Here is a 17,242-nt window from a genome sequence, read left to right as displayed (position 1 = left end):
GGTAGGTGGGGGGCTGGATAGTGGTTATACTTGGGTAGAGGGTAGGGATGACAGGAGGGTGGAGGCTGTGCGGTGGGGTGGGGATCTGTGGAAAGAAGGTGAGGGTGCAAGGAGGGGGGCCTAGGGGTGGGATTCTTGGCTGGGTGGTGGAGGATCCGTGGAAAGGAGTGGGGGCGGGAGGAATTTAGTTTCCACTTGGTGCCTCAATGCAGCCTTGAAGAACTTGTGGCCTTCAGTCACCTATGATTTGAAAGAATTTGAGATTGAGGAGGATGTAAACCTGGATCTAGACTCACTCTTTGTGAGGCAATGGGCTGGAGGTTGATGAGGATGTGGACCACAGAGAGTTGACAACAGTGAAGCTCCAAGAATTATAGAAGATGGATGAGGACAGTGGGAAGAAAGCAGAGGAAGATGCCCATAAGATAACAACTGCAGAAATTCAATTGTTTATTCTTTGGGAATGTGTGTAAAGAATCATAAGTACCCAGACACTGACAAAACTGAGTTCACTTCCTCTGTTTTTGAAGATAATGTTCTCTCTCTTTTTAAGAACCTCAAAAGCAAGCAATAGAAACAAACAACTATGGACAGTTTTCTTTTCAGAGGTAGCTTATCCTTCCAACAGTAATCTCTCCGCTCTCTCCCCCACCACCACCAAGTCCAAAATACAGTAAAAGTTACACTTTCCAGGGTTTTGGAATGAATTACAATAAAATTGTACTTTGAGGATTGAATTATGAGTTCTGAGGTACAATACATCTTCAGGAACAAATTAATATTTGTTACAAAAGATGGCAAGATGAGGTTAAAAAACAAGTCATCACATTTCATTTACTTTGGTGTAATAACTATACACATCTTGAGATCTTGCAGAAAGCCTCTCAGTACTAAATCAAGAGTGCTAGCTACTCGTATCTATTAGATGAATTCAATGTTATAAAACTATCTGATGTTATTCTATACATTTTTAATATATCAGTAAAATACTCATAACATACATGTAAATATGATGAAACATCACAATTTATAAAATAAAGTGTCACTCTTTAATACAGTAATTAGGAGCTAAGTTTTACTAAAAATATGTACACCAAAAGAAAAATCATAGCATTAAAAGATACTATCAAAATAAAAGACAGAATACCATAATATAAGGACAAATCTAACTGAGTAACTTTATAGTATCATCTCTTCCCTCTTATCTTCTTGTTAATAGTTGCTGCATCTGAGCGTCCGATTGATACGGTTAATGAGTCGTTCGGGTCCGGTGGATTTTCTTGCGACCTGAAAAAACAGCTCAATATTATGCACTAACTAAATAGGAGATAATGTTAAACACTGTACATGCTGTAAAAATCACAAAAAATAATATGACATGAGATGCATAAACAGTTAGTGTGAATTTTATTTTAGAAATTTCTGAAGTTATTAAAATACATTTAGATAGGGGTCACTAAGAAAGGCTGTAGGGGGAAGGAATAAAGATGGTTTTTGTAGGCAAGAGGCTTGGACTTCCAGCAGGTGTGTGCAAGTGTGTTAGATAGGAGTGAGTGGAGGCCAGTGGATTTTAAAACCTGACTGCTGTTGGAGTGTGAGCAAGGTAACATTTATGAAGGGATTCAGGGAAACTGGTTAGCTGGACTCGAGTCCTGGAGGTGGGAAGTACATTGCCCACACTCTGAAGGAAGGGGTGGGGATATCTGCAGTTTGGAGGAGCATCTGAATTATAGTACTGGTGCATCTCTGGCATAACAATGATAGAGTGAGTGATGGTAAAAGTATTTCTTCTTTTTCAGGTCACCCTACCTTGGAAGAAGACAGTTGGTGTGGTAATAATAATAATAATAATAATAATAATAAAATCTATATGAGCTGGTTCCAACTGGAAAAATGCTAAGGTCAATGGAAAGCATAGCACTGAATATGTTTGGGATGAAGAAATGTTCATACTTGTTAGGAATTTTTATGCCAATAGCACAGTTACTCCCAACATTCCCTGAACATATAGTATTTACATTCTTTATACAGTGGAACCCTGGTTTTCACACTCCCCAGTTATCAGATGATTCGGTTTTAGAACCAGTTTTTGTGTGAAATTTTGTTCCGGATATCAGACCTTGATCTGGAAATCGCATGTGTCAGACACGTCCACCCGCTGGGATGCTGCTTCAGTATGGCTCTGTCGCTGGTTGAGTGAGCATTCATCCAAAACATTTCGCAATTTTTGTGCTTGTTTATTGTGACTGTGAAATAAGCCACCATAGGCCCAAAGAAAGTTTCTAGTGCCAGTGGTAAAGGGCTGAGAGAGAGAGAGAGTGCCTTCTTCAGTGATTCTACGATACGTATGAGACTAAAGCAGCAGGTGTCAATAAAGGCTAAAGCGCCAGCCAGCAATAAAGTGTAGCAAGTAAGTTAAGCGGTTAAAAGACAGAAAAATGGCGATAAGAAACTTAACTCCTCCGTTGTTGCTTCAGGTATATAGGGCCACTGAGAACACCACCACCACCACTACTATATAGCATATGGTCTCAGTGGACCTTATAAACCCAACACCACCACCACTCCATATACGTAATGACATATTTATTCATTCTAGAGTATATCATGTTTCTGTGTTATTAATATTGTTTATTATGTCATATTAGATCACTTGTGATAGATAAATAAGCCATAGAGTTGATATTAGTGTCATATTGAAGGAGTATTTTGTCCTGTCTCCAAACAAACTCTCTGCCTCCGCCACTACTAGCCACATACATAATGACGTATTTTATTAATTCTAGAGTGTGTATCAGGTTTCTATGTTATTTATATTGTTTATTATGTCATATCAGATCAACTGTGATAGATAAATAAACTGTTGAGTTGATATTAGTGTCATTCTTTAAAAATTTTTTTTTTTGTTTTCGTGAATATTTTTGGGTGTCTGGAACGTATTACAGAGGAACCCCGAGTTTCAGCTGTAATCCGTTCCAGGAGTTAGGCCTAAAGTCAAAATGGCCTAAAGTTGAAGCAATATTTCCCATAAGAAATAATGTAAATCCAATCAATCCATTCTACCCATAAATATTCAGAAAAATCAATTTTTTAAAAGAATAAATACTACAGCTTTGCATACAGAAAAGAATGAGAAATAATATAAAGAACTAATTTTAATGGATAAATGAACATTTAAATCAGTTTTATCTTTATTGAAAACTCTTGTTGGTGTATGAGAGAGGCAGGAGAGTTTGTTTGGAGGCAGGACAAGATAGTCGTTCAATATGACACTAATATCAACTCTACGGCTTTTTTATCTAGCACAATTCACCTAATATGACATAATAAACAATATTAATAACATAGAAACATGATATGTGCTCTAGAATGAATAAAATATGTCATATGTCTCTCTCCCTAACCAACGAGTGTTGCTGTGTTGATGTTGTTGGCTGTATAAGGGATACTGAAAAATAAGCCTTACATAGTGGTGGTGATAGCGGCAGCAGAGATGGCGGTGTTGTCAGTCGTCCTATATAACTCCAACAACATTGGAGGAGTCAGTTTCGTGCTGCCCTTTTTCTATCAATTAATCGCTTAACTTACTTGCTACACTGTTAATGTTACACTTTATCACTGGCTGGCGCTATAGCCTTTATTGACTCATGCTGCTCTAGTATCGTACATATCGTAGTATCACTGAAGAAGGCACATTCTCCCCTCTCTCTTCCTCCTCCACTTTGGTACTTTGTTACAATTTTTTTTCTTCAATTCTATTGTGTTTCTCACTTTCTTTACCAAACGGCGGAAATGGGTGAAATGTTTGGATGAGCACGCAGGATAATGTTCACTCAAGGATAAACAAAGCTAGATTGGCTCATGACGCATGCACGGGTAGGCAGACAGGTCTGGTACGCCAGCTGAAACACAGGGCACAGGCCAAAACTCAGTACAAAATATAGCCGAAAAAAGCAGTCGAAACTATAGGCGGCCAATACGCAGGGTGGCCGAAACTCGGGGTTCCACTGTAACTGTATTTACATTATTTCTTATGGGAAATATCGATTCAGTTTCAGCACGTTTCGGTTTTAGAATGACCTTCTAGAGCAGATTAAGGTCGAAAACTGAGGTTCCACTGTACTTGTAATAACTCAGCAACCTTTGATGCATGGGGAACTATTTTTCAAGCACCTTTGAGGAATCACCTATTTGAATGATCTCTACTTTATTTCCAATCTCTTAACTGAACCCTCTATGAAATCTCGTTTACTCTCACTAGCTAAATAATCAACTTTACCATTCTTATGTTGAAAATGTATGTTCATACATCATTGTGGCTCATTTATTTAGGTCCTTGTGTTCCAGTCAGTCATGTCTGTACCTGAGTATTGTGTGTGTAGTTTGTCCAGATATAGGCATTTCCTCATAGCCCATCTCCTTCAACTCTGGCACCAATCTAGATGTTTTTCTGTATCTAAAGGTTTGCCTTGTCTCATAAGATAAGGATTCTACACTAGTGTTTTATATTCAAGAAATTGTCTTAGGTACAAGATAATGAGCATTCGCTGCATCCCACCAAGGTAGGGTGACCCACAATAAGGAAATATTCACAACCATTCATTCAACAGCTGTCTTGTCAGATGTCTGCAGACATCACATTTCAAATGAGCCTCTGAACTACAACATTCTCACCTGTCCTTCATAGTGCAGGCACGGTACTTCCAACCTTCCTGAATCAAGTCCAACAAACTGGCTTCCCTGAGTCCCTTCATAAATATTCCTTTGCTCATACTCCAACACATCAAATCTAAAGACACATGTGTCTCTATTCACTCCAATCTAACATGCTTCCACAGACCTGTTGGATGCTCAAGCCCCTAATGCTTAAAACAATCTTCATATAATATCTCCAATCCTTCTTCAAACAACACTATCCCTTCTTCCTTCCATCACAGATTTATACAATTCTTCATGCTATTCTGTTTCATTCTCTATTCAATGCTCAAAGCATATCAATAACCTTTCCTCTGCCCACATTATTGTTTGTCTACTTACATGGAACAGATTTTTGGGTAATGATTATTTCTATTCTAGGTAGTAGGTTGGTAGACAGCAACTGCCCAGGGAGGTACTACTGTCCTGCCAAGCGAGTGTAAAACGGAAGCCTGTAATTGTTTTACATGATGGTAGGATTGCTGGTGTCCTTTTTTCTGTCTCATAAACATGCAAGATTTCAGGTATGTCTTGCTACTTCTACTTACACTTAGGTCACACTACACATACATGTACAAACATATTTATTCACCCATCTGGGTTTTCTTCTATTTTCTTCCTTGTTCTTGTTTATTTCCTCTTACCTCCATGGGGAAGTGGAACAGAATTATTCCTCCGTAAGCCATGCGTGTTGTAAGAAGCGACTAAAATGCCGGGAGCAAGGGGCTAGTAACCTCTTCTCCTGTATATATTACTAAATGTAAAAGGAGAAACTTTCGTTTTTCCTTTTGGGCCACCCTGCCTCAGTGGGATGCAGCCGGTGTGTTGAAAGAAAGAAAGAAAGAAAGATTATTTCTATATCTTCTGTCATTGTTTTCATAGCTAGCGGTACTCTCTGGTTTCCTTTTTCCTTTTCTCCCATTTCATAACCTTGCTTTTACCGAAGTTAAATATCAATGCCCATTAATTAGACTCCTCCTGTAGACTAAATCCTGCAGCTTTTCTAATATTTGTATTATTTTTTTCAACAAACTGGCCGTATCCCACAGAGGCAGGATGACCAAAAAGAAAAATGAAAGTCTCTCTTTTAAATTTAGTAATGTATACAGGAGAAGGGGTTACTAGCCCCTTGCTCCCAGCATTGTAGTCACCTGGTAGTAAGACACATAGGCAACATTTAGGCAACTTTATTCCGAAACGTTTCGCCTACACAGTAGGCTTCTTCAGTCGAATACAGAAAGTAGGCAGGAACAGTAGAGATGTGAAGACGATGTAATCAGTCCATCACCCTTGAAGTCTCCGCACTGTCGCTTGATCTTCAGATAGTTCCTGACTATGGAACTGAACTTCTCCAGGCCGAGGGACTGACAACCTCAAATTCTACGACTTCAAGGGTGATGGACTGATTACATCGTCTTCACATCTCTACTGTTCCTGCCTACTTTCTGTATTCGACTGAAGAAGCCTACTGTGTAGGCGAAACGTTTCGGAATAAAGTTGCCTAACTGTTGCCTATGTGTCTTACTACCAACCTGTCGGTATTGTTTACCATTTTGATGTTCATCTTGTCAGACACTGCAACACATGGCCTCTTGGTACAGAAAACGCCTTAGACAACCCTTTCAAGTGAGAACTGTTGGATCTGAGAGGGACCTGACCTCTCAGTGGCTACACTCTCACTACTACTATTACTACTCTGCACCTCTCCTTCCGACAGTATTTAAGTCTCCGCACTGTCGCTTGATCTTCAGATAGTTCCTGACTATGGAACTGAACTTCTCCAGGCCGAGGGACTGACAACCTCAAATTCTACGACTTCAAGGGTGATGGACTGATTACATCGTCTTCACATCTCTACTGTTCCTGCCTACTTTCTGTATTTGACTGAAGAAGCCTACTGTGTAGGAGAAACGTTTCGGAATAAAGTTGCCTAACTGTTGCCTATGTGTCTTACTACCAACCTGTCGGTATTGTTTACCATTTTGATGTACATTGTAGTCACCTCTTATGACACTCATGATTTATGGAGTAAGAATTCTATTTCACTTCCCCCATGGAGAAAAGATGAAGTAAACACTAACAAGAACTAGTAAGAAAGAAGACAACCCAGAGGGATGTATAAATATATGCAGCCTCTCCTCACTTAGCGATGCACTCGTTTACCGACAACTCGGATTTACGACAGGTTCTCTGACCAGTATGTATACCTAAATAATGTACATTTGAGCTGATTTCCTCTATTCTGTTTATTACAATATATAGTACACTACTGTATAAACATTTAAAAATATTCCAGAAATGTTATAAATGGTACAAAGATGACATTAAAATAATATTAAAGATGGTTGACACAAACTCACTATTATAGTATGCTCCTTACTTAGCGACGAATTCGTTTACCAACATGGTCTTAGGAATAAACTCTGTCGTTAAGTGTATATGCTTGTACATGCATGTGAAATGTGACCTACGTGCAAGTAGAAGTAGCAAGTAGCGAGTGGTGACGTGTACTTAGCTCTGTGAAGACCTGTTTGTGTGCTCTCTGTGAATCTGTAGCAGGATGCCCTCTCTTGAGCAACTTTACCAGCAGCTGAGAGAAGAGCTCAGAGTTGCTAAGATGGAGATACGGCGATTAACGGAGGAGAACAAGAGGATTCGTAGTAATCCTTCTGTTGTGAGTCCCCAGGTTAAGAGGGGAGCTTGGTCAGTGACCGGGCAACATGGAACCAAGCTGAAGATCAAGAAAACGGTTGGAGAGGCAGAAACAACGAGAAACCAGAAGACTACAGTGGAAACTTCCAACCCATTCTCGGTGCTACCTGACGAATGTGAGTGTTCTACTGGGAATGCCACAACGAGCACCAAAGAAGCATTGGCAGACGTGAGTAAGACATCCCTAGAAACCCCAACGAAGACCATCGAGAACGTCTTGACGAATTCTACAAGTGGTGTAATGCTACCTGGCGAATGTGAGTCGACTACTCAGAGCATCACGACAGATGACGCCAAGGAAGGTAAAAACATTGTTGTTGTTGGGGATAGCCAGATTAGGTACATGGATAGGGCATTCTGCTTGAAGGATAGGAGTAGGAGACAGAGAGAGTGTTTTCCTGGGGCTGGGATGAAGGATATTGTTAGCCGTCTGGATGACATCATGAGAGGTAATGGGAGCAATCCTATTATCTGTCTCAGTGCTGGAGGCAACGATGTTGGCAGACGTAGGAGTGAGGACCTGATTAGCAGGTATAGGTCAGCAATAGAGATAATTAGGAGGAAGGGTGGGAAACCTGTCATATGTGGCATTTTGCCAAGGAGAGGAGTTGGAAATGAATGGTTGTCCAGAGCAATTGGTGTCAATTGCTGGCTGGACAAATACTGTAAGGAAAATGCGGTAACATTCATTGACAACTGGGACCTCTTCTATGGCAGAAATGACATGTATGCCAGGGATGGGGTTCACTTATCTAGGTGTGGGGTGGGAGCACTGGCCAACGCAGTGGAGGGAGCTGTTAGGTCTTTAAACTAGGAATAGTTAGTGGTATGGGTTTTGGCGGGAAAACTGTGAAGTCGCAGGGTAGTAACATGAGTACTAGGAGAACTAGTAATAGGCAAAATGAGGTGGATATTGGAAAGCCAGTGGCACTAATTGACAAGGACAGTAATAGGTTTAGTGGAATAACAGAAAGGGTAAAGAGAGAGGAGGGTCATTAAATATTTATTACACAAATAGTCGCAGTGCTAGGAATAAGATGGACGAGTTGAGACTAGTTGCTAGTGCAGGTAACATAGATGTATTTGCCATTACTGAGACGTGGTTTAATTCAAAAAGTCGGGACATGCCTGCAGAATGTCACATTCAGGGTTTTAAATTGTTCCAAGTAGATAGAAGTATCGGGAAGGGGGGTGGGGTGGCATTGTATGTCCGAGATCGCTTGAACTGTTGCATAAAAACGGGTATTAAGTCTGAAGTAACACATACAGAGTCTGTTTGGATAGAATTTTCAGAGGGGCATGAAAAATTAATTTTAGGTGTGATATACCATCCCCCAAATTTAGATAGGGACCAGGGGAGACTACTATGGGAGGAAATTGTTAGGGCCACAAGGCACGATAATGTAGTAATTCTAGGAGACTTTAACTTTAGTCATATTGATTGGAATTTCTTGACTGGGAATTTAGAATCATACGATTTCTTAGAAGTAGTTCAGGATTGTTTTTTGAAGCAGTTTGTGACAGAACCTACAAGGGGTAATAACCTGCTTGACTTAGTTCTGGCAAACAATGAATCCCTTGCTAATAATTTAGAAGTTTCAGAGGAACTGGGTGCTAGCGACCACAAATCAATTACATGTAGAATTGAATGGAAGTATGATAGTAGGGATAACTCAGTAACAGTCCCAGATTTTCGCTTAGCAGATTACGATGGGCTTAGAGAACACTTATCATCTGTTGACTGGGGTAACGAAGAGAGCTATCAATAAGACAGTTTTCTGAACACAATACATGCTGCTCAAAGAACGTTTATCCCTTATAAGGAAATCAGATCAAATAGAAATGGACCAAAATGGATGAATAATAGGCTGAAATATCTACTAGGGCATAAGAAAGGAATTTATAGGCGTATCAAAAGAGGCGAGGGTCATCTTATGAATCAGTATATTGACATTAAGAGGGACATTAAAAAGGGGATAAGAAAAGCTAAAAGGGACTAAGAAATTAAAGTTGCTAGGGATTCTAAAACTAACCCAAAAAGTTTTTTCCAGGTCTATAGAACAAAAGTCAGAGATAAGATAGGTCCCCTTAAAAATAACTATGGGCATCTTACTGACAAAGAGAATGAAATGTGCTCGATTTTAAATAATTATTTTCTCTCGGTTTTTACGCAGGAAGACACTAATAATATTCCGGTAATTAATTTTCATAGTGGATCAGAAGAAGATAAATTATGTAACATCACAGTCACTAGTGAAATGGTTGTGAAGCAGATAGACCGACTGAAGCAAAATAAGTCACTGGGTCCTGATGAGGTTTTTTCAAGGGTTCTAAAGGAATGCAAAATGGAAGTCTGTGAACCATTAACTAATATTTTTAATTTATCTCTTCAAACAGGTGTAGTGTCTGATATGTGGAAGATGGCTAATGTAATTCCTATTTTTAAAACAGGGGACAAGTCGTTACCGTCAAATTACCGCCCAATAAGCCTGATCTCAATTGTAGGCAAATTACTAGAGTCAATTATAGCTCAGATTATAAGAAGCCATCTCGATAAGCATAGCTTGATTAATGATACTCAGCATGGATTCACAAGAGGCCGGTCTTGTCTAACTAATTTATTAACTTTCTTCAGTAAAGCTTTTGAGGCTGTTGACCACGATAAAGAATTTGATATTATTTACTTAGATTTTAGTAAGGCATTTGATAGAGCTCCGCACCAAAGACTGTTGAAGAAAGTAGCAGCTCATGGCATTGGGGGAAGGGTGCTCTCGTGGATCGAATCATGGCTCACAGACAGGAAGCAGAGTGTGTGCATAAATGGGGTTAAATCCGAGTGGGGATCAGTAACAAGTGGCGTTCCACAGGGATCAGTCTTGGGCCCGTTGTTGTTTATAATATATATCAATGATCTTCCCAGTAAAAGTAGGCCTTAGACAAGGATGTGTGATGTCACCGTGGTTGTTTAATATATTTATAGATGGGGTTGTAAGAGAAGTAAATGCGAGGGTCTTGGCAAGAGGCGTGGAGTTAAAAGATAAAGAATCACACACAAAGTGGGAGTTGTCACAGCTGCTCTTTGCTGATGACACTGTGCTCTTGGGAGATTCTGAAGAGAAGTTGCAGAGATTGGTGGATGAATTTGGTAGGGTGTGCAAAAGAAGAAAATTAAAGGTGAATACAGGAAAGAGTAAGGTTATGAGGATAACAAAAAGATTAGGTGATGAAAGATTGAATATCAGATTGGAGGGAGAGAGTATGGAGGAGGTGAACGTATTCAGATATTTGGGAGTGGACGTGTCAGCGGATGGGTCTATGAAAGATGAGGTGAATCATAGAATTGATGAGGGAAAAAGAGTGAGTGGTGCACTTAGGAGTCTGTGGAGACAAAGAACTTTGTCCTTGGAGGCAAAGAGGGGAATGTATGAGAGTATAGTTTTACCAACGCTCTTATATGGGTGTGAAGCGTGGGTGATGAATGTTGCAGCGAGGAGAAGGCTGGAGGCAGTGGAGATGTCGTGTCTGAGGGCAATGTGTGGTGTGAATATAATGCAGAGAATTCGTAGTTTGGAAGTTAGGAGGAGGTGCGGGATTACCAAAACTGTTGTCCAGAGGGCTGAGGAAGGGTTGTTGAGGTGGTTCGGACATGTAGAGAGAATGGAGCGAAACAGAATGACTTCAAGAGTGTATCAGTCTGTAGTGGAAGGAAGGCGGGGTAGGGGTCGGCCTAGGAAGGGTTGGAGGGAGGGGGTAAAGGAGGTTTTGTGTGCGAGGGGCTTGGACTTCCAGCAGGCATGCGTGAGCGTGTTTGATAGGAGTGAATGGAGACAAATGGTTTTTAATACTTGACGTGCTGTTGGAGTGTGAGCAAAGTAACATTTATGAAGGGATTCAGGGAAACCGGCAGGCCGGACTTGAGTCCTGGAGATGGGAAGTACAGTGCCTGCACTCTGAAGGAGGGGTGTTAATGTTGCAGTTTAAAAACTGTAGTGTAAAGCACCCTTCTGGCAAGACAGTGATGGAGTGAATGATGGTGAAAGTTTTTCTTTTTCGGGCCACCCTGCCTTGGTGGGAATCGGCCGGTGTGATAATAAAAAAAAAAAAAATCAATGATCTTGATGAAGGAATTACTAGTGATATGAGCAAATTCGCCGATGACACGAAGATAGGTAGGATAATTGATTCAAACGTAGATGTTAGGGAACTTCAGGAGGATTTAGACAAACTCTACTCTTGGTCAGAAAAGTGGCAGATGCAGTTCAATGTAGATAAATGCAAGGTTCTGAAGCTCGGGAGTGTCCATAACCCTAGCACTTGTAAGTTAAATAATGTAGAACTTAACCATACAGATTGCAAAAAGGACTTGGGGGTTATGGTAAGCAGCAACCTTAAACCAAGACAGCAATGCCTAAGCGTACGTAATAAGGCAAATAGATTACTGGGATTTATATCAAGAAGTGTAAGCAACAGAAGTCCAGAGGTCATACTGCAGCTTTATACATCATTAGTAAGGCCTCACCTAGATTATGCAGCTCAATTCTGGTCTCCATATTACAGAATGGACATAAATTCGTTAGAAAACATTCAGCGTAGGATGACTAAATTAATACATAGTATTAGAAATCTTCCTTATGAAGAAAGATTGAAGACTCTTAAGTTACATTCACTTGTTAGACGAAGAATGAGGGGAGACCTGATCGAAGTGTATAAGTGGAAGATAGGTATTAATAAAGGGGATATTAACAAGGTCTTGAGGATATCTCTCCAAGAGAGAACCCGTAGTAATGGATTTAAATTAGATAAGTTTAGATTTAGAAAGGACATAGGAAAGTATTGGTTTGGAAATAGGGTAGTAGATGAGTGGAACAGTCTACCTAGTTGGGTTATTGAGGCTAGGACTTTAGGTAGTTTCAAATTTAGGTTGGATAAATACATGAGTGGGATGGGTTGGATTTGAGTGGGACTTGCACATCAGAGCTTATTTCTTGGGTAGCATTGAAAATTGGGTTGGTCAAATGTTTGTTAGTGAGATGAATTGTAAAGGACCTGCCTAGTATGGGCCAACAGGCCTGCTGCAGTGTTCCTCCTTTCTTATGTTCTTATGTTAAATCCTGCATGTTTATGAGATGGAAAAAAAGACACCAGCAATCCTATCATCATGTAAAACAATTACAGGCTTCCATTTTATACTCATCTGGCAGGACGGTAGCATTTCTCTGGGTGGTTGCTGTCTACCAACCTACTACCTAGGTGTATTGTTTTTTGTTTTTTCAACAAACCGGACATATCCCACCAAGGCAGGGTGGCCCAAAAAGAAAAACGAAAGTTGCTCTTTCTAAATTTAGTAATTTATACAAGAGAAGGGATTACTAGCCCCTTGCCCCCGGCATTTTAGTCGCCTCTTACAACACGCATGGCTTACGGAGGAAGAATTCTGTTCCACTTCCCTATGGAAATAGAAGGAAATAAACAAGAACAAGAACTAGAAAGAAAACAGCAGAAAACCCAGAGGGATGTGTATATATATGCTTGTACATAAATGGGAAGTACAATGCCTGCACTTTAAAGGAGGGGTTTGGGATATTGGCAGTTTGGAGGGATATGTTGTGTATCTTTATATGTATATGCTTCTAAACTGTTGTATTCTGAGCACCTCTGCAAAAGCAGTGATAATGTGTGCATGTGGTGAAAGTGTTGAATGATGATGAAAGTATTTTCTTTTTGGGGATTTTCTTTCTTTTTTTGGGTCACCCTGCCTCGGTGGGAGACGACCGACTTGTTGAGAAAAAAAAAAAAAAAAAAAATGTATGTGTAGGGTGACCTAAGTGTAAGTAGAAGTAGCAAGGCGTACCTGAAATCCTGCACGTTTATGAGATGGAAAAAAAAGACACCAGGAATCCTACCATCATGTAAAACAATTACAGGCTTCCATTTTACACTCATCTGGCAGGACAGTAGCATTTCTCTGGGTGGTTGCTGTCTATCAACCTACTACCTAGGTGTATTGTTATATTGGCATTATATGCAAGCAGTTATGTTTTTATACACTAGTTATAAAATAGCTTACAATATGAAACCACAGGGAGTATTCCAACAGTCATTCTCCACCATGATGATGTTTCATCTTTTATTAATCTCCCTTTCTCTCATAGAATTTGTATTATTATGATACTTTTCCTGTTAACATGGCTTGCTTCATCAGTCAGCAAAGTAGTTTTTGTGTGAGGCTGTTCCAAAGGCCAATTTTAGAGTATGAATATGCAGACCTCCCATTTTCCTCTCTCTCACTTAATCTGTCAGTCAGTTGCATCTCTTAAGATTTGCTAGGAACAACTTTACCTATATACAGCAGAGTTAACATTTTTAAACTGCAGCTGCCTCCTATGTTTTGACACATAAAGTGAAAGAAAATATAAACTTCAGACCAAAATGTAACATCATGACTAGTTTAAAAAAAAAAAAAATCAAATTATGGCAATCTTATGCACTCAAGAAATATATTAAATACCATTCCTCTTTAAATCATGAAAATACCTTTTAACTATGAAGAAGGCAGATGTACAGGTTAGCCGGAAGAAAAAAGAATTGCAAGCAAGCTCTACAATTAAATTATAAACCTTAAAGAGAGATGTAAATGTTGATTACAATGCAGGAATTACGAAGCTGAAGTGAAGTTTGCACACCCTTGCCATACACAATCACAAAAACAAACCTTAACGAAGCAGAAAGAACATTGTAATTCTTGGAACCGAAGGGCCTACGAAAAATCCTTAGCTTTGAGCTGCCAATGGAGCCAGTACTGTCCCCTAGGCCCTTGGGTGTCTGTTAAAAGTGAGTGGAGGCGATGAGGTTAGTCAGTTGTTTGGCTTGGTTCACTATCTCTGGAATCACTGACAAACTGTAAAGCTGAGGAGATGCACTGACGAGACCATAAATATACATGCCATTAATAAGCCATCACTATTACAAATCCAGTCTTTTAAAAAATCTTTGTTTAATGCTCTGATGTCCTGAATGGTTTGTGATCTATAAACAAACTGTTTACTGAGTAAGATTTGGAAATACCTTAAAAGCATTATTCAATCCTCCTTCACAATTCAACACATTTTATGTGCCAATATGCGAGCTTAACGAGTCATCACGTGAAAACTCACTAACCTCGATGGAGGCTTTAAATTCAATGCCCAGAGAATCATGGTGCCCATGACAGCAGGATGCTACTGTCCATTTTCCAACCCCACTTACACATTCCTAGGAAGAGTCAAATGTCTCTTATATTCACTGTGACATCATAAGCAATAACGAAGATCCTTCACGAGTTCAATATACTGTTAGAAAAAATGACCAATTATGAATGAAACACAAATGCAAGTAAAAACTTTCATTTAAGTAACCAAGTTAGTGATGGATTGACATGCCATGTTTTAAAAACTTAATGCATTTAAACATTCCTCTTAGCAGTATATCATAAGCTAATAAATTAAAACTAAGTCACAAACAGGCAAAGACATGAGCAGAAGGGTTTTCTTTGTCCTTATAGAATTCAGTTATCAAGATTTCCAGTTAAGTGCTAAAGAAAAGCAATTTTTATAATGAAGAGTGCCTTAACTAGAGGCTATACCCTAACATTAACAAGTGCCCATGTATTATACAATACTAATTCTCAACAATGCCAGTACAAATAATCTCCATATCACTGGTCAACATTATCACTATACACCTATCTCCAATAAGCCATGACCAGCTAACAGCTTCTAGAAACCCTCTGACCAATAATACTTTCATTAGATTCACAACTATGATGCATAAACCTATATAATTAATAAACAAAACTTAATTTTTTATTGATGATGACGAAGGGTGAAAAATTAAAGGGATCCCAAAGTAGGTGTTGGGCAGCAAAACACCCTCACAGAGCAATCCTTAATCTTTCCCTCTGTCAAACTATCAAGCTTTACTATATCCTTGAATTCACTGAACAATTTATCTCTATTAATGAAGTACTATTGACCTGCATCCACACATCCTCTTCCTTTTGTAAATTTACATTGTTCTGCAATTATACTGTCTTACTAATACTTACATACAGTACTGCATTTCTAAAGATTTTCATCCTTGTCTTCAGCCCTGCATTTATTTTCTATTTCACTGAAGCACTTTTCCAAACTCTTCTACAAAGTTCCAGTTAAGCAAAAACACTATTTTGTTAGGAAAAAATGCAGGGGTGTAGAAAAGTCTATCTAGATCAGAAACAGAAAGGAAAAAAGGGACAGGAATAAAAAAGAATAAAAATAGGCATAATATCACCAGTGCATTCATGGCAACACAATCAGCAGGCCTGCCAATGAAGCTTCCAACAGTCACCAGAGGAGATTCCAAGATTACCTATTAAGTGAAAGGCTGGTGGGTTCTAGCTAAAAAGTGACCCATACTGATATGTATAATACAAATAACACACACACACAAATAAACACATTGCTAAGGAACATGCTGATTAGATCATGGAAATGGCAAGAGGAAAAGAAAGATAACAGGAGAGAGAGAAAGAGAGATTTGGCGTTTTGCCCAATGTTGTAGTTGGAGGGAAATCTAAAATGTGATGTCAGTACATTTCTGGCAAGACAGCAACTGACTGAAAGATGGATGAATGTATTTTTTTTTATCTGGATCACCCTGCCATGGTGGAAATTATTAAGAGAGGAAAAAAACAAAACACTATATACATAAAATGTTTAGGCACTCAAAGCTGAGGATAAGCATATTTAAGCAGAAATAAAAATGTATTCAACTTAGACATACAGTACTTGCATTATAATGCATTTTGCAGTTTTTTCTATACAGTTTTTTACAAGTTTAGTACAGTGCCTACACTGAAAATTAAGGAGGGGTTTGGGATATTTACTGTTCAGAGGGACATCTAAACTGCCGTATCTGTGCACCTCTGGCAAGACCACTAGTGATAGTGTGAACGATAGTGAATATTTCTTTTTCGGGTCACCCTGCCTTGATGGGAGAGGGCCAGCATGTAAAAAAAAAATATTACCTCTTGCTCATTATCAAGTTTCCTCCAAGGAGATTTGCCTTTAGCAAGAATCTTGCGCAATGAAGATGGTGTCATTCCTTTCTTCCCACGTGGGGTCAGTCCTTTCTTGCTTAGCACAGTAACACCACCAGGAGATCGAAAGGAGTGGACTGAAGTAGAGCTTGGAGAGTTGACAGAGTGAGTACTCCTGGTTTGTCGACGGCTTGAGACCGGAGATCCACCAGAATATGCTGATTGAGGACTTTCCTGTTAAAACATTTTAACTGCAGCATTATCTTTACATATGCAAGTTATAATTAACACCATTTATCTTTTCTTTGCAAGCATGTTATAAGTTAGTTAGTTTAATATCTTTATTATGCACCCCATACCCATCCTGTGGGCATGTTATAATGAAGAAACTTTCTATTTTTCTTCGTAAGGAACTTATAATCAACAAACCCTATCATTTTCATGTTTATGGTGATACACAGAGAGCTACTTATTAAATTGAAGCAGCAAGCTAGTGTAAAAGAAAGAAAATTACTGTACTTTAAAAGAAGAAATGTCACAGTGTGGAGTGAAGTATATATTGTTTTTTAAATACATCAGCCGTTTTTCACCAAGGCATGGTGACTCAAAAAGAAAGAAAAAAAAAATCATCATCATTCAACACTTTCACCATCACTCATACATAATCACTGTCTATACAGAGGCACTCAGATACAACAGTTTATCCCTCCAAACTGCCAGTATCCAAAACCCCTCCTTTAAAGTGGAGGCATTGTACTTCCCATTTCCAGGACTCAAGTC

At 39.2% G+C, this 17,242-nt stretch overlaps 1 protein-coding gene across 1 annotated transcript in view; it reads right to left on the bottom strand.

Annotated features, from left to right (window-relative positions):
- Positions 1 to 820: 820 nt before the first annotated feature.
- Positions 821 to 17,242, bottom strand: part of LOC138852758 (uncharacterized) — a 95,492-nt gene continuing 79,070 nt past the window's right edge. Inside the window, exons 6-8 of the mRNA XM_070085381.1 lie at positions 16,451 to 16,696; positions 14,120 to 14,229; positions 821 to 1,287 (exon numbers count right to left, since the gene is read on the bottom strand). Of these exons, the coding sequence (XP_069941482.1) occupies positions 1,188 to 1,287; positions 14,120 to 14,229; positions 16,451 to 16,696 (456 nt within the window). The 3' untranslated portion in view covers positions 821 to 1,187. The remainder of the gene's footprint in view (positions 1,288 to 14,119; positions 14,230 to 16,450; positions 16,697 to 17,242) is intronic.

The sequence above is a fragment of the Cherax quadricarinatus genome, chromosome 16, assembly GCF_038502225.1.
Source record: "Cherax quadricarinatus isolate ZL_2023a chromosome 16, ASM3850222v1, whole genome shotgun sequence".
In the NCBI taxonomy this organism is placed as follows: domain Eukaryota; kingdom Metazoa; phylum Arthropoda; class Malacostraca; order Decapoda; family Parastacidae; genus Cherax; species Cherax quadricarinatus.
This window is presented reverse-complemented; position numbering and strand designations above follow the sequence as displayed.